Source organism: Pyrus communis, chromosome 9, assembly GCF_041283825.1.
Source record: "Pyrus communis isolate YQ-2024b chromosome 9, ASM4128382v1, whole genome shotgun sequence".
NCBI lineage: Eukaryota > Viridiplantae > Streptophyta > Magnoliopsida > Rosales > Rosaceae > Pyrus > Pyrus communis.
Window position 1 is genome coordinate 7448239 of NC_142573.1, and position 18425 is coordinate 7466663.

Sequence of the window (18425 nt, forward strand, 5' to 3'; positions counted from 1 at the left end):
CACATAGAATTCATCTAAAGGAAGGTTTAGATTCTTTGAGGCTTTTTATCTGGAATTATGTCAATTTGGAATAAAGGAAAGAGATAAAACACAAACACAGGAATTTGATTTGGGGGTTAATACTAAGATTGGGTCAATCAACATTTTATACTTTCAAGTCGAAGTCATTCATTTTCGACAGGAAGTTTTCATTAGAATTGGGGAGAAATTCTGATGAACTACTTAATCTCACAAATTTGTAAAGCTAATCAAAATTAGATTAACATTATATAATTTGGTTTGAAACTCGGGTTTGAATTTGTGCTTAGGTTGGTTTGAAACTCAGGTTGTGTGAATTAGTTTATCAGTTTAATTGGGGGAATGAAAACGAATGAAACACAATGAGGGTTTAGGAAAGTGAAACCCTCAATGTGTTTCATTCATTTTCGACGAGAAGTTTTCATTGTGGAAAATTCTAATGAACTATTTAATTGTGAGAAATTCTAATGAACTACTTAATCTCTAGAAATTCTAATGAACTACTGAATCTCACAAATTTGTAAAGCTAATGGAAAGTAGTTTAACAGTAATGGAAACAGAGAATTTGAGAGATTCAATTTGTAAAGCTACTTTGAAAATGCATTTTCTAGATTAATCCAATTGAAAATGCATTACGTAATTAGAACCCGCTGCAACACGTGGGCCATTTTTCTAGTGAGAGCAAAAACAAATATAATTAGGATTCAGTATAAATCAAATAAACAGCGAGGGGCGTGTGAAAATGTGAGGACAAAGTTCCACATTGGTAAATGACCAAACTATGCAAGAGATTATATGAAGTTAAACTACTCCCTATATTATCAATTGATTTTAAAATAGAACCTCAACTTTCTTCGTATACATTCGAAGAGGTGCAGATGGATGGATTGCCCTTCCTACTTTGAAAATCTTTTTTCACTCGAAAAATTAAACAATTTACAAAAAGTAAAACAATGTACAAAAAGTAAACTTCAACCACCACCATTCCATTACATGAGAGCGAAAAACAAATATAATCAGGAAATAAACAGTCATGGCCCTAGGACGGGATCCTCGGGGTGTAACTTTTGTTTCTATTAGTTGTATTAATACCTTGCTTTTACTCAATGCTACTCATTGTTTTTAATTTATGCAGACACTTTCCATTTCAGAGAGAGCTCCGCCTTGTTGCAATTCAGTGACCAACATAAAATAAAACAACTTATTCTTGGTTGGATAGCCACATTCTTCCCGTGTGTGTGTGTGTGTGTATCTTGGTCAATGCATCAGCATCCCTCATATCTCTCACACTTGCCAAATTGGCTTTAAATTGATATTCATAGATTTCGAGATTGGATTGGGTAGAATATATATATTGCTTGGATCGATTATGTAATGTCAAGAATTGAAAGAAAATTGAAGATTTTAAGCTTGAACCACAATCTGATATGCTAATGCCACTCAAACCTTAACAGCCAAATTACATCAAATGTATTCGGTAGTTTCTCCTACAAGCGATATTTTACTTTAAAGTAATATAAATTGAGGAGAGAAGGATTTGAACTCGGTGTATATGAGGAGTATTTTATTTATGTGGGGAGTATATCCGCTATAGTTCTGCAACATAAATGAAAATCCATACCAGCATAACTCTTCTACTTCGTTGTTCGTATCCTTTCAACTTCCCACTCTTTGTTAGATTCTTACTTCTAGGCAGTCGGTTTCTCTACACGCAACGTACTCCCACCACGGGGCTTATTTATTGATAACTATATCATTTTAAATCTGGGGAATTTTGTTAGAGATGAGAAATGAGAGATGAAGAGAGAAGTTGAGGAAGAAGGTGAGAAAATATTTTTACACTTCAAAGTTAAGTTTAGAATATGTCAATAATAAGGTCTAATAGTACTATTCTTAATTATAAGTGAGAGGTCTTAAGTTCAATTTTCGTCAACTGCAGATTCAAATTATCGACTAGCCAAATGTGAGGTTTAGCCCACTCTCCCACTCTTTAATGTAGATAATATCGAATATCTTAAAATAAAAGTTAGATTTAGAAAATATAACTGGAAAACATTAAGTTATACACACCTTAAATTTTTTTGTTTGTTTGATGCATTCTCTTTCATTTGTCTTACTTCCTTCCCTCACCTGAAAATATAACTGGAAGGTTAACCACCCTTCTAATACAAATGGTAGTAAACCTTGATCTATTTGACTTATGCCCTTATTATACTATCTGCTTTCAACTTTTTAAAGTAACCTGAATATCACCTCAACCAAATGTAAAATAACTACTTGCCTCTTCACTTATTATTAACACTTATTATTAACGTATCTTCACCATACAAACATCATAATCGAAACCGTTTATTATCTTTATTATCAAAGATCATGCACACAAAAAAATTATTCAATTTGGAAATCTTTTAACCATTCATATGCATAAAACAAATAAACAGTTAATCATGAAGATGCTACTTGTTACTAAAACCGTTGATTCGCTTTACATGAATGGATGACTACAAAATCTCTGAATCTCTGAATTTTTTGTAGATATGATTATGATAAAGAGAATGAACGATTCCAATTATAATGTTCATACTGTAGAGATACATTAATCGTAAGTGGAGGGACAAGTAAGTTCTCCAACGAGGCGAACACAAGCATTATCCTAAAAACTTTATGGCAACACTGGTGTCCCCCTTTGGGGGATGAGCTCATGCTCCCACTTACAAATAAAGTATCTGCTCCAAATTCACGAATTTGCGAATGTGTTCGCTCACGTAAACATACATCCATTATCAAGATCAAATACAACTCACATACGTGAATTTACCAAAAAGATGTAACCGAATATTCCGAGAACGAATTAACTCCAAATTCTCCTCTGGGTAAGGCTCGGGATACAAATATCTGCTCCAAATATACGGGATTGAACAAACAACAGACTAAAGATAAAGTACAACCCACACACAATGGCCTTGGAAGTGCGTGTAAAATCTTAGTTTAATGATTAATTTCTCAATCTACATATCTAGAAACTATCATAAACTTGACCTTTCTCATTGCTTAAAACAAAGATGAAACAGGGAACAAAAAAACCTCATCTCAAGAGCTTTCTCTTCATCATAAATAAATTTTGATAGCTTCCTCATCAAGTCTTTTATGTCGGCACCCGCTAGAGCATTGCTTATCTGTTAATATATAGGAAATAATGTCAGTCAAATACATGCTTTCGCAAAGATTATGTTGTGTTTGTGCAAATCTAAGTTTTCAAATAGGTTAATGCTGCTAAAGAAAATTTGGCCTGCCCAACTTTATACAACCTTATAGGGAATGCTCATTATTAGTAACCGACAAATACAACAGTTTGGCCAAACAATTATTGGTCTGAGCCATATGACATTGATGCTCCTATACAATTTTACCTTTGAATTAGAGATTCGTCTGTTGTACGCTTGTCTAATATTGAATTTGCATAAAATTAGCCTTTCAACGTATCTGCAAAAACAAAACGCAAACGAAAAGGAGTAAAATAACAGTCATTTCACTAAGCAAATCGTAAGTTGTTCTTAGAGTTTCTGACAAAACAAACTATAAAACAAAAGAATACAAGGTGATACCAGGCTTTCGAGATTTCAGCTTCTCTTTTCCACGACTCCATCCAAAACTGTACCTAATACATGGCGGGTAAGAAGAAGATAAGGAATACATCCATGCGGCTAGCGGCCAAATTGATGTTTTCTGGTGGCTTAAGAGAAATCAGAACATAAGGACAGGACTAAATTGCCTTACCCACTATGAGGATCTTCAAGTTCCTTCTTCACCTCTTCAGGGAGATTGGCTAATCTAATAAACGAAACGAAGTCTCCCATGACCACTGCTATATCAAACTATCCTCCTAAATTATACGAATTGCAGTTAAAATGAACATAAAAATCCTCTTTAGGAGGTTATTGGAATTTCAAACATGCAGCGTGTTATGTATGAATCGATTTATATAGAGAAGACAATTAAATTCATAATTTACAGAGAGGGGAGAAGATTACCAGAAAATTGAAGCATTTTCCTGAGAAACAAAGGGAGAGTGCTTGATAATTTGAAGAACAGAGAGCAAACAAATAAATACAAGGCTAGAAAATCCCCAAATCGATTAAAAAAAACACAAGACCATGCTGCCTAACCTAACCAAACAGTACAAAAAGATTTGTAAAATAACTTTGGCCTCTCAATCACCACATGCCAGCAGATATAAATGCAAGAAATAATAAAAATTTGATTTTTTATCAGAATCCTGGACTCAGGAGGACCATGCTCGGGCCCTGTTCACCATCCCCACCCTTCCCTCTCTGTTTCTCTCCCCGAAATCATGACGACCCATTCTCTCTCTCACTGTCACCCTCCCAGTCACCGAATCAAACATTGGGGCACTAACATCCTAACCTCTCCCTCTCCCTCTCCCTCTCTCTCTCTCCCTCTCTCTCTCTCTCATTTCTAAACACTCATCCACTCCCACATCGGCTCAGAGAGAAACGAAATGGACCCTCACCATCTGCAACAAACCAAAAATCCTCATCCACTCCCTCGATAGTCAATCCCATCAACCCAGACACCCCAACGCGGAATGACCAAAAGACCCATGCCTTTTTCAATCCATCCGTTGGATTTGGAATGCAGAGAGGGCAAAAAGGGCATGCGGCCTTTGAGGCCTTGAACCTCTTCAATGGGCTGTGGCAGCCACTGCACAAACCAACACCAAATCTCACGTTGGGCCCAAAAAACCCAAAATTGTACATGTCTAATTTTGATCATACATGTGTTATATATCACAAACACGTGTTTTATTATTTTGCCTAAGAATATATTACAAACGCACGGGTCATTTCGGAGACCCGCGGTAACATGTATTACATCTATGAATTGGGATATAGCAAGACAAAACAACACCACACTACATAAAGGATAACAAAATGCAACAGACTCAACCCCATAACAACTTAAACAACAACTAAACATGGAGATCAAATTTACAAGGACTAAAAAGCACTTTATCCCCTCCTCCTCCTCGTGCGTCTTGGCTGCCGCCTCCTGCTGAATTTCTCGACAAACCATTCACGCTTCTTGTTTGCCAGTGTATTCCCAGCAACCACCCCAACTATTAGACCACTGACAACTCCTGGCAGAACCACATACCAGTCTAGTCCAATTTCGAACCCAGAGTCTTCATCTTCTTCCACGGCTGATGGTGGTGGCGGCGCTTCACATTTCCTTGACAAAGGCTTTCCACACAAACCCGAGTTTCCTTCGTATGAATCGTTTTCGAATGTGTCAAATTGTTTGCCAACTGGTATTGGCCCCCAAAGAAGATTATGAGACACATCCCAATATGCAAGGAAAGTGAGTTGCGCCAGATTACTGGGGATCCTTCCTGAGAGCTGGTTGTGGGAGAGATCTAATGACTCGAGCATATTCAAGTTCCCCAACGATGAGGGGATTTGACCGGTGAGACCGTTATTCGAAAGGTTAAGCAAAACAAGGCCTCTTAGATTCCCAATAACACCTGCTGGAATCTCTCCGTCAAATTTATTACCTGATAGATCTATCAGTTTGAGAAGATTTGGGGTCTCTTCATATTTCAACTCAACACCTTTGCCAAAGATTGTGAGCGGGAATGCATCTCTAAAGTGGGTTACAAATCCTTGTGAGTCGATGGAGGAGAAGGTCTCAAAGTACGTGTGCTTGCTTTTGCCAACAAATTTCATGGAATTCCAGTTCTCAAAGTAGTTTGAGGGCAATATACCAGAAAAGTCGTTGTTAGACAAATCGATTATGCAGAGCTTGGGGAACTCATGGGTTGTTGCAGGGTTACCAATGACGCCATGAAATCCATTAGACCGCAAAATGAGAGCCCATAAGACTGGAAGTGCCCCCAACCAAGATGGGAAGATGTCGCTGATGTGATTGTTTGCAATGTTGAGAAACACCAACTGAGTGCAATTGGCAATTGATCTTGGTAGCTTACCCCCTAACTGGTTATAACTTAAATCAACTGATGCCAAACTACTATTTACAGTTGGACATAAAGAAGGAAGACCACCGTGAAAAGAATTGTTCCTCAGACTCAGTTTTCCAAGATTACTGGAGTTCCCCAAACACTGCGGAAGCTTGCCGCTCAAGTTATTGTTGGACAAATCAAGAGTATGCAGATCATTCAAGTTGCAGAATGACGGTGATACTTCTCCACTATAACAATTGTTTGCAACATAATAAATTCTAATGGATTGTGGCGGAATTGGCAGTGATCCTTGTAACTTGTTAAAGTCGAGAAATAAGTACCGCAGATTCTGCCATGGGAAAGTGCCTGGATCTTGCTCAAACCCTGTTAAAAAGTTGTTCTCAAGATTGAGATTCAACATTGTTTCTCTAGTTGCATTCCACAACCACTTCGGTATTTGGCCCCGAATGTTGTTGTTGGAAAGATAGAGGGTGGTCAACTCGTATTGATCATGTAAAAATCCTGGAAACTCGGTCAAGTTGCACGAATCCAGCCTTAGACTCTGAAGCTTAGGAAAGGCAGCGCTCATATTGGTTTTGAAATTCAGAGATAACTTGTTATATGATAAGAAAAGTTTCTTTAAAGATTTGAGCTTAGAAAGTTGATCAACTTCAACCAATCCACTCAAGTTGTTATCGGAAAGGTCAAGGAATTGAAGATCTCGTAATCGGAAGAACGATTGAGGAATTTCTCCTTGTAATTTGTTCTGACTGAGGTCTAGATAGCTTAGTTGGGACAAGTTCATGAGCCAAGAAGGGATTGGACCAGTCATTTCATTACTCCCCATGGATAGATACGAGAGTTGGGTCAGGTTAGCCAGAAAATCTGGGAATTCTCCCCTTATAGCATCATCAAGGCCTAAGAAGAAAAGGTTTGTTAGCTTTCCAACCCAAAACCAGGGACAAGAAGCTAATTGGTTTGTGCAAAAGTTTTTTGTAGAGTCATAAAATTGGGAAATGTCAAGGTAAGTGAGTTGGGTAAGGTTTCTGAGTGAGGATGGAAGACAGGGACAGAAGGTACACTGTGAGAGTCGTAGCTCATTTAAGGAATGAAGGTTCCCGAGAGAAGAGGGCAATTGACCATAGAATTTCGTGAGCGAAACATCCAATCTCTTGATGGAATTGGTCTTGTTAAAGTTAGGAAAATAACCGGTTAGGTCATAGTTTTCAAACAGATAAAGAACTTGTAAGCTTGGTAGGTGGAAAACACCAACTGGGAATTCCCCATACAACCCACATTGAGCGAGTCTGAGGGATATGAGAGAAGATGCATTGACCAAACCATCAGGCAGAGTGGAATATATGTCTACCAAATCAAGATGAAGTTGTTCGATGTTCTTGGTCATATTTTGAACTAGGCTTATCAAGTTGGTTTTGGTCAGTTTCAAAATGTTATTATCGTCATGAAACTTCTGACTGGTTGACAGATCAAGGGTTGAGAGCTTGGATAGCATTGAAATTTCTGATGGAATTTCGCCAGAAAAAAAAGACTTTGAAAGGTTGAGATACGTTAGGCTCGCAAGATCATGCCCCAATCTTGATGGTATTTGGGAAAAATTGAAGTTGTTATCTGAGAGGTCAAGACTCTGCAAGTGAACAAGTTGAAAGAGGCTGCTGCTGGAGTTGAGAGAACCATAGAGACAGCTACTTCTTAGGTCAAGGCCAATAACATGGCCAGAGACCTCATCACACTCGACACCATCCCACGAACAACAGTCACTTGTCTGATTCTGAGCATCTCCTTCTAGTGTCCAAGATGCAACCTTTGGATAAGCAAAAGGAAGTGTAGAAGCTGACTCGTCTATCGTGAAGCTGTCGTTGAATTGCAACAAGGCAGAGCGCTCATCGTCGTGACAAATTGTCTGCGTCTGCACAGAGAGAGAAAATTGACTAGCAATGATTAATAGCAAAGTAAAACAACGTACAGAAATGAACTTCGATCGGCGCGATTCCATTCCCATGACAACTTATGTTTTCTGATTATGGAAGTGTTTATGGCTTTCGCATAATTACGGATGCAGAAATCAACGTCCTTTTATAGACGCAACTCAACTCATTCAAAATAATCAAAAGAATAATGTGGATGAGTGATGAGTGGCTATGATAGATCGATCTCAATCACTCCAAGACTTGAAGTTAAGTCGTCTCCCTCTGCAGTAAAATCTAAGTTTTGAGAATTGCTGTATTCAAAATTATACATCCTGCGTGCTGACAAAATTATACATCCTGCGTGCTGACAAAATTTAGTTTTCAACATTATCTATTCTAAAGTTGAGGGTAATTATTAAATGCCGGGAAGCATGGGCTGCAGAGACGGAGAGGGAGATAGGCGTGGATTTGGGTTTTAATCTTTTTTTTTCCTAATGAATGAAACAGGTTGGATGATATTAGTTAAAACCTCAGTGATTATGAGGATGATTTGAAACAGGTTGGATGATGCATACGTTTCTTGGTTAACCTAATTTTGATTTATTTCAAATGGGGGGTGGGTTTGGGTTTTAATCCCTTTTTCTAATGAAGGAATAGATGAAGAATTTGACCAAGGAAGAATTCGTGCACATACTACGTCGGCAGAGCACTGGCTTCTTTGCGGGCCAGCTCCAGATATGCAGGGGTTACACTGCACAAATGTGGTAGATCGGAAGCTCGAATGGGTAGTTCCTCTGAAAAATAAAATAAAATAAGTGAGGGATCATTTTTATGGAGTTTTCAATTTTGTACTGTATGGTTTGGGTCTAGACCACATAAGCACACTGGCTGTTGGTTTGTACTTTGAACTAAGAATTGATGCAATTTTGGATTCTTAATTTCTTATGGATAACCCAATAGAATTAATACTGAAAATTTACCAATGGATAACACTTCAAAGTTGATTGTATAATATAGTTGTCCTTACTCTATAATAATTTTGAGTTTTCGTATAAAGTTTGTTACTTTGAAGTATACTTATATGGTACTTTCTCTTATATATGATTCGTATAATCAAGTTGTTTGCACGTGCAACAAATTTGATTGTTGGTCTTTCAACATGTGAGAATGACTGTAAGAGTGCATTACTCTTAGTAACCCAACTAATATACTATTTTGTATATCTTTTGCAAACAATGAGTTGACATTCGAAGTGATTGAGAAACCTTGGTGGGCTTAATCAATAATAATTTCAATTTTTTAGTATAATTTCTGTTACTCAAAGTATATGCGTAGAGTATTTCTTCTTATATATGATTGGTACAATTATGTTTGAACATCTCTCAATATGAGTATGAGCTCATTATTGCGCATGGTTATTCGGTTATACCAAACCAATACACTTTCTTTCTATGTTTTTATGAACGGGGAGTTGAGTGCAAGTTTTTATGAACTGTAGTATACTGTATTTTGTTTTTATTTTGCATATGGATCTTATCATGTTTATCTCAATATTAAATGAAATTTCTACCCTTGCCAAGCATGGTGTTCACAGATAGTCGTACTCGCTGGTTTTTCTTGTTATTTCCAGGTATAATTCCCACTTCTCTCTGCCTCCTTCCCCACTCCTCTCTGCCTCCTTCCCCACTCCTTGCTCCTAAGATGGTTTGTCAAGGAGAAAGTTCGTGAACGAAAGAAATCTAATTGAGAGGTATTTTCTTTTTTATGGAAGATATCAATTATATTTGGGTGTTTAAACATATTGTCTAAAAGTATACTCTGTTTTTTTTGTCATCGTAACTTTTAAATTTCACATTCCTATTCTGTACTTTATAGGCCAGGGAGGCCCGAAGGAAATCCATTGAAAAATGAGTGATGAAGCTAAAGCAACATTTGAAAGTTTGAGGAATTACTAAAGTGAAGTAAGAATTATAGTTTAATAAGATGGGTATGTTTCACAATCTAAAGACACATTGAGAATACGAAATATGATAGGCTATCGATAAAGCATGGCTTGAAAGAAGGAAAAAATTCATGCAGACAATTATGGGATGAGCATCCACAAAGAGTTTTTGGTATGCCAAATTATGGAGTCTATGTTTTTGTGTTTGCACATTCCATATCCAAGCGGATTTAACATTTTAGCATGTGGCAATTTGAAGTCTGTGTCTTCGTATCTGAAGTCTTTGTGTCTTCATAAATTTTGGTTCTCACTTCTCTACATATAATCCAAATTGTGACATGACTATATATAGCCCTCATAGTTGATCTAGCTATCAAGAATTTTGGTTCATCCAATTTCATTTGACTCTATATATTCCTAATTTCATGAATTAAACTTGCCATGCCGTCCATCTTGGAGTAAGACTCGAATTATGATTCAATTATAACAACATATTACCAGTTTTTTTAGTTCTTTGGTCATCCTTATATAGTGAACGAAGCTTCAATTAGTTCTACCAAATAAGCCACAAATTCTTTCTGGTAATTGAGATTAGTCTCTGATTGTTTGATCATTTTCTATATATCTGATGAAGCTTCAGCTAGCTTATACCAGAGAACCCCTGATTTCTTTATGGTAATAGAGCTTCGTCTCTAATTGTTTATTGTCTGATTACACATTTAGTCTTGTATTTGAAGACTTAAATACAATACTCCTAGTTTCATATCTAAACTAAACACTTATTGCTTCTCTATGAAGTCTTGATAAAATTTTCAGCCATGAAATTCGTTAGAAATGTTCGGTGAAAAATATGAGTTGAATTACGCACAATCCTTTTGAACACTAATGTGCACTCAAGTGTGTTGTCTTACACATAATTTACCGAATATTATCTCATGCCTTGTGACTTATATTTTCTCCTTCTATCGTCTCTTTTCTTTTTAGCTATGCAATGTTGCTTGACAATCGATATTGTTTATTTTTAAAATTATTAAACGGTTCATGTCATTAAGCAATTACATCGTACTTCGAATTTCTTTTTCCAAGTTTAGATTTTAAACAACTCTAATTAATGAAAAACTAGCCTTTATGCACGCGCTCATGCGAGTGCAGAAGATATTTTTTGAATCACGGCATGTTATGCGTGACTTGCACGTTTTAAATGTATTTATATGCGTAAATTGACAAAAAAAAAGTTAAATATTTGAAGTAAATGAATAATCTTAGATCATGCTAGAAGAAACCCCTCATAAATCAATTAAAGCAGTTGAATTCACATAATAAAATCAGTCTCTATTGAATTTATATTAAGAATAGAGAAAATAATATTTAATAAACAACTGATTGAATCATATTATTGCTTGCCAATTGTGAGTAGGGGTGGAAAAAATTCCCAAAAATCCCGAACCGAACCGAAAAAATCCCAATCCCAAAGCAAAAATTTCCCAAACCGAAATTCCCGAAATTTTCGGGATGCTATCCCGAACCGATCCCAAAATTTCGGTATGGGATTCGGGATTGGCTTCTCAATATTTCGGGAATCCCATATCGAACCGAAAATATATAATGTTAATTATTATATATATATATTATTCTTTTATAATTGATGCTAGTAGTTTCTAATTCATGCTCTGCAACCTGGAATGCCCTACACCTTGCATATTTTTCATGTTCTGTTTGATATTCATGTGGATTTTATTATTGCTGCTGCCATGGCTGATGATTTCAGAAGACTTGATTCTTTTGTCTCTCAACAGATTGCAAAAAGGGTTTAATTAATTTGAATTTTGACTATGATAAAAACAGTCAGACATGCCAGTGTTCAATTAAATGGTAGTGTGAATGAAATGAAATTCCTAGTTCATGAATGTGTTCTTGAATTATATATTTGAAGAACAATTCATAATTTCATATTTCAATTTGGGATTCCCGATTTGTCCCAAAATCCCGAAAATATTTCGGGATTCCCGAAATTTGGATTCAAAATTTGTTGAAAAAAAAATGGATTCAAAATTTGAGACAAAGAAAGGAATGTGATTGAAAGTAGTTGAGAAAATATGAAATTATTGTGTAAGGTAGATGATAATGAGAAGGTATTTATAGAAAAGTAGAAAAGTAAAAACATTTTTTTTACAATTTTTTTCAGATTTTTCAGATATTTTTTTGAATTTTTTTGAATTTTTTACAATTTTTTTAAAATTTTTATTCAATTAATTAATCTCTGCCGTTGGATATAAAAAAAATTGAATTCCAACACTCCAGATTGTGCCACGTGGCACAACGGTAACTTTTCAGATTTTTAAAACAATTTTTTCATTTATTTTTTAATTTATAAAGCATTTTAATATCCACCGTTGATCTCAGATCGAACGATGGATATTAAATCTGACTTAATTTTTTTTTTTTTACCGTTGAGATCGAACGGTCCACATTAAGTGACCGTTAGGATCTAACGCACAGTGGGAAGCCACGTGGCTTCCCAACGGTAACTGACGGATTCTGTTTTTTCTGATTTTTGTGTCGGCGACGCGCCCCCACGCGCGGGTGGGGTGCACGCGCCTGACACAAAAAAATTTAAATAATGCGCTGACGCCACCCTGGCGTCAGCCTTACGTCACCCCCACCTCGGGCTCAAGGGCTGGCAATCCCCCACGGGCCCGGAGCTCGGGCCTGCCCCTTCCATCGGGCTAGGCTACGCTGGACCTCATCACCTGGCCCTCGGGCCCCTTGTTTCTCCCCTGTCCCCCGAGCAAAACCCAACGCTGGGATTGCTCTAATATGAACGGTTCTGATTATAAACATGAAGTTCTATAAATTGACAATGAACAATTTTGAGAAATTTTGAGTATAAATTTTTACTCATCTTTGAGTAGCTAAATATTGTTTAATCACGAATGCATGCAGGTCATGTAATCACTTTTGAGATTTTAGACGATGATGTTAGATCCTTTAACTTTTGGCTTTCCGTATAGGTTGGAATATTATCTAGTCTAAAATTGAGGAAGGATTTGATGGCAGCTTAGCTACAGTCAAATTTTTGCCCCTTGATTTTGCTTTATCTACACACTGCTGCCACCAAATCAGTGTTGGACTGGGGTAATTACTAAAAGTTAGGAGGGTAATATTGTCCGTAGGATTGGGTGCCCTAGGCCTGATTTGGGCCTATTTTGGGTTGCTGGTTTTGGGCCAGGTGTGGGCTCCGGAGTTTGAACATGAAACGCCCAGGCGGGAGTTTGAACATGAAATGCCCAGGAGGCCCAGTGCAAGGTAACTTTTTTTACTTTTCTGGGTGAAATGTCAATGTGGGTTTGACCTAATTAGTGCAATTGATAAATTATTGGTTTTAGTTGATAGGTTTTTCTTATGGGTTTTGCTTGCATTTGGCTTTGGTTGATGGCAGGTATATTTGATCTCCGTTGCACACGTCGCCTTCTCATCGCCGTCGCACATCTTACCAGAACTTGAATCAATGGTAACGTATAAATTGTATAGATTTTGCGCCTATTTTAATCTTCATTAACGAAATTAACGTTTAAGTTGAATAATTCATACTCTATTGATATTGGAAATTAGGATCTGATTTCTCAGTCCTATGCTTCTTTGCTGTATAAGATGAGTTTGGTTATATTACTTAGAAACGGTATTTTTTTATTTTTTTTTTTTCCAGTGAGAGAGTGAAAATCCCTAGCCTTTAGATTTTCAAGTATTTTGTCAGCAATAATAATTTGTTTTTGCAGCTTTATATGTGTGTCTGTCTCCAAATATGAGGATCTCTTAATTTGCTTATGTAGCTTTTGCAATATGATGATCTCTTAATATGCTTTTGCATATCTTCTTTGCTTCCTCTGCTAGCTCTATATGTGATTCTATCTCCAACTAATTATTCCATATTTCCTATTTTTATAGTAACCAAATCATTGAATACACATGGAAAATTAAAAGGGTTTTAGTTTTTGGATTGGTTTAAATTTTTTATTGTTATTGGTTGTATTGCTGTCAAATATTTGATGGGAAGTTTGAAATGGAGAACTTGGTTGCTTGGGATAGAGAGAATCCGACAGCTGTAGACTCTGATTTACCGGCTTCGAAATAGAGAAGTTATTTCTTGGTTCACTTCCGCAACATAAACCAACTTCTCAGTTCGGTTCTCAGATATGAGGTTTCTCAGCTACCTCTTTTCTGTAATGAAACATTTGAATAGTACTCACTGGGATATCCCATTAATTAGGTCAGTTTTTGTGTAATTGGGATTCTTAAATTTGATATTAGGGATTTTAATTTGATTTGGTTTGGATTGCATTGTACACTGTTTCGGGTATCTCTAGCAAAATAGGATCTTTTTTTGGGGACTCTAGAAGTTTAGTTGAACACTAATATTAAATTTCTAACCCCTGTGGTGCCTCTCTCTATTTGAGTTTGAGTTGGGGATGGTGGACAATGAGCAATTCGGAGATTTATCGCAGTGCAATTTGTCATTTCCATGGACCACCTATAATACTGGCTTACATTTTTCTTCTTTTTTCTTTGCCTATAGTAATATTATTGTTTATTTCCAAGATCTGAGCTTGTCATTCAGAAGAGATGCTTCATTCATAAAATTCAAATTTCCCAAATCTTTGTTAATAGTTGTATCCCTTGCAGAAGGATTTAATTTTCTTGGATGTCTACTTTGGAGCTTTAAGTTTTCATGTATCCAGCATTACTAGACCAAAAAAAGCGCAGTGTCGTGGAGTAAGTAGGACTGTTTCTGTTCCTTTTTTTTAATGTTGAAATGACAAGTGGTTTTAAAAAATGGATAATTTTTTTACTGGATTTAGTTTCTGTGTTTGGCTTGAGAGTAAATTCAGAGAGCTAAAAGGCAGTAAAGTTTGAATATTTACGTTTAATGTTGTTTTGGGTTTGGATTAATTTTGTTTGTTTGATATTAGAAATTGAGTGATAGGGAATTCGCACTTTTCTCCCTTTTGAATAGCGTTAAAACTCATTTCTCATTTTCTATTTGGTTTCCTAGAAAATAGAGGGAACATAAGATAGAAGATTAATGAATTCACTGAATTGAGTGCTTTAAGTCCATTTATGATTGAAGTTATTCCCTTTGCTTTCATTTCTGTTTTTGTTCTTTTGGGTTTCGAGCACGTTGAGGATGGTAAAATCAGTTATTTTGATTTTGGAAGTCTACTTTGTTTTTCAGCTTTAGTGATTGGGAGAAGCGAAAATGTGATTTCATGTATGGTGGTTGTATTTGTCTATCATTTGAAAGGAATTCAGACAGAGAGAAAAGGGAGAGGGTAGGTTTGTTGTCAGTGAGATTGAAGGATGGTCTGATGTATCATTGCAGGTGAACTATATGCTCGCGCACCCTCATCCAGTGGAACCTATTATCCTAATGATTTAGCGAATCCTATTATCCTATTGTTGGAACAATTCAAAGAGTGTTTTAGCCTGTATTTCCTTTCGTTATTGACTCCTAGGGTAGATTTTCCCCCTTACCCAGTTTACTGTTGTGCATTTGACCTATAATCATACATTGGAGATATTGGGTGAAAAATTGTAAAAGGATGTTTTGAGAATCATCTGGTGAATAGCTCTTTAATTCTCACTTTCTCCTTAGAGTTGTAGTTCTGGGCAGTGTGATGGTGAGATATTTTAAATTCGTTCCAATCATAATAAAAGGTAGCATACTTTTCTTCCCGTGGTTCACCTATCTCTTGGTTATTTAAATTCTCATCAGCTCGGTTCACCCATCTCTTGGTTATTTAAATACTTATCAGCTTGGTTCCCTCATCTCTTGGTCATTTAAATTCTTTAGAGACACCTGTATTGATTTGTGATTTTGTTGGATTTACTCTAGTGAAATGCGTGTTATCTGCATTGGTGCATTTTAGGGTGTGACTCCGTTCGTACCGTCTTTGTAGTGCATCTTTTTGTGCAAATTATTCATGCATGTTGTGAATAAAGGTTTTAAAACCCGCAGCGAAGCGCGGGCAATTTTTCTAGTTATAACCTAAATATAAGCTTTTGTCAAATTCGAACTCAAATATAAGTTTCATATAATGCACAAGTTATATTGTGGAGCACCAATGTAACAACGAAATATAAATTTTGCCTACTATAATGCAGGGTTTGAACTTTGAACTTAAAATTCAAATTTGAGTGTACAAATTGGAGGAGAAAATGTGAAAACTCAAATCATTTTTCGATCCACTTGTGAGAATATAGGTACGTGAATACGAATTTTAGGATTAATCTGTAGGAGTATACATCCATGTTTTATAACCATTTCTCTTTTTAATATGATATTTTCTTGAGGTTGATTGATGTGATTTGTTCAGTACTCAATTAGGTTGCTTATTGTGTGGTTTAGCCGAATTCTTCTTCCTTCTAGTGTAAAATATCAATGTACTAAAAAAAAAAAAAAATTGAGTTTGGGTCTCAAAATTGAAGTTGGTCTTATGGAGGGTTTACACGTGAAAAGTCCAATAAATTATCCATACTAAAGCTCAATAAGGAAAAAAAAAAAAATATTCCTAAGCACAATGAAAGGACAGAAAAGCCTCTGTTTCACTATTATTATTCAGCGCTATTTTTTTAGCTGCATAGTAAAATGGTCAAAAAGGCCCTGCCTCTTCAATTTGTCCAGAAATTTTTTCTTGTGCGCGTAACACAAGTGATACATCATATGTTATTATATAAATAGTAGAAAATTTTATTTTTTATGTTATTAATTTTTTAATGCAAGAATCTTACTACTTATATAAAGACAAATGGTAAACTATCTTGTGTTCGGAAACATTAAAAAATCTCTTCAGTTTATCGACCCACCGTTTATCTAGATACTTCCGAGTTCCCACATTGTTTTTTTCACAGCTAAAACCCTCACCGCACTGCTTGCCTCTACTCTCCCCGTCTTCCTCCTCGCCTCATCTGCTAAAGTCTCTTCGATTCTACCAACCGCCGCAACCGTTGAGACTTGCCCAAAGGTAAATTCTTTTCTCTTCCTTACAAAATTTAATATTGATCTTGAAAATAGTGAAAACCCCATAAAACAAACTGACTTTCTCAATCGAAGATTATGAGATATGTTTCTAAGCTGTTTGCCTTTGGAAAGCAAAAAAAAAAACTGAGCAATTATAAGATTTGACCAAGTAAATGGTTTCGCATTTGATTATTTAGGATAATTACATGCTTGAGGATTATTAAATGATAAATTTGATAAATACGTCCAATTTTAAGGTAGGAGCCTTTAGATTACAACTCACTTTATGGTTTTGCATTACAAGACAATCTGTACTCAACTTCTTAAGTAAGTTTGGAGGAAATCTGCTCTTGGTTGATGCTCTGTCTCCGTCTTTTTTGCCTGCTTTTAATATGCTTTCTTCTGATCTCTAACTTTTTAAATTTTTTATTTTTGTTTTATTAATTTGATTCGGAAGATTTTCAGAGAATAGCTTCAATTGAGTTAGGTTTTGTTCAATTTAATCTTATTAGTTTCATTCCAATTCAATGATTTTCCGTAGGGCTAAGTTTTCTGTTGGAGAATAAATGTTCTTCATGGTTCATTCAACTTTGTTTTATTTTCTGATTTGGATTTTGAAATTGAGACTCCTAGCTTTGCCCTCATCAAGAAAATTTTATTGATTCCAATTGATAATTGTTAACAGGATAGGAAAGGCATCACCAATTTGAAATCAGCTCCTCAGGTATGCATTCATTCCAGATTTAAAACATCACTTGCGTTTAGTATGTTGTTTATCATTTTTCATCATAACACCGTCATGCGGTGTTACTGTCTGTCCTTTTATCATTTTCTAGATCTGAGTTTTCTGTTGGAGAATAAATTTTCTTCATAGTTCATTCAATTTTGTTTTATTTTCTGATTTGGATTTTGAAATTGAGACTCCTAGCTTTGCACTCATCAAGAAAATTTTATTGATTCCAATTGATAAATGTTACCAGGATGGGAAAGGGATCACCGATTTGAAATCAACTCTTCAGGTATGCATTCACTCCATATTTAAAACATCACTTCCGTTTAGTATGTTTATCATTTTTTATCATAACACCGTCATGCGGTGTTACTGTCCATCCTTTTAGTTGTTAAAATATGCTTTTTTGAGTTGTACATAGAACTCTTAATGTAGAATTAGTAAAATGCAGGTGCAAAATGAACGACTAATCAATATGGAAAACTTTTGAAAATGTATATAACTTTAACTTAGAAATCTCCCATTTGGATTGCACATATGCTCTTGATGCAAAGTAAATCAAATGTAATGTAACTTAAAGACTTGTTTTACCTTGTCGGTTTAGCTGTTCTATTAATTTTTGAAATATTTAGAAATGAATGGGTTGATTTTTGATTTTATGGAATTTTCAGAAGTATCTATTATGTGCATAGTGATATATGTGTTTGTGAATGCAGTTAAGCTGTTGGTAGCTTTTGAGTATCAATTGATTATTATGTATTGTTATTCAAACTCCATCTCTTTTTTTGGGAAATGTTTCATATTTGCTATAAACT

General features: G+C 35.7%; 2 protein-coding genes and 1 long non-coding RNA gene across 10 annotated transcripts in view; 1 reads left to right on the forward strand and 2 right to left on the reverse strand.

The window, feature by feature from the left end:
• The window catches only part of LOC148694153 (receptor-like protein 7), a 61223-nt gene that overhangs the window by 20425 nt on the left and 22373 nt on the right, over window positions 1–18425 (reverse strand). The window lies entirely within an intron of this gene.
• On the reverse strand, window positions 2989–8098 carry LOC137741106 (receptor-like protein 7). Of its 5 annotated transcripts, XM_088699688.1 has the most exons (5): window positions 4050–8098; window positions 3796–3901; window positions 3624–3676; window positions 3429–3501; window positions 2989–3194 (listed from the first exon to the last, which is right to left on the reverse strand). In XM_088699688.1, exon 1 carries the CDS (start codon window positions 8013–8015, stop codon window positions 5049–5051), a length of 2967 nt encoding a protein of 988 aa, XP_088555814.1. In that variant the 5' UTR covers window positions 8016–8098; the 3' UTR covers window positions 2989–3194; window positions 3429–3501; window positions 3624–3676; window positions 3796–3901; window positions 4050–5048. The 5 variants fall into 5 exon arrangements, with proteins under 5 accessions (XP_088555814.1, XP_088555813.1, XP_088555816.1 ...); XM_088699687.1 differs by having other exon boundaries at window positions 3796–8098; XM_088699690.1 differs by lacking the exons at window positions 3429–3501; window positions 3624–3676.
• LOC148694154 (uncharacterized) lies at window positions 13110–18269 on the forward strand. Of its 4 annotated transcripts, none has more exons than XR_015966364.1 (6): window positions 13110–13171; window positions 13305–13390; window positions 16025–16123; window positions 16772–16884; window positions 17566–17604; window positions 17861–18269. It is a non-coding gene; the product is annotated as an uncharacterized LOC148694154 (long non-coding RNA). The 4 variants fall into 4 exon arrangements; XR_015966362.1 differs by having other exon boundaries at window positions 13305–13376; XR_015966361.1 differs by lacking the exon at window positions 13110–13171 and having other exon boundaries at window positions 13270–13376.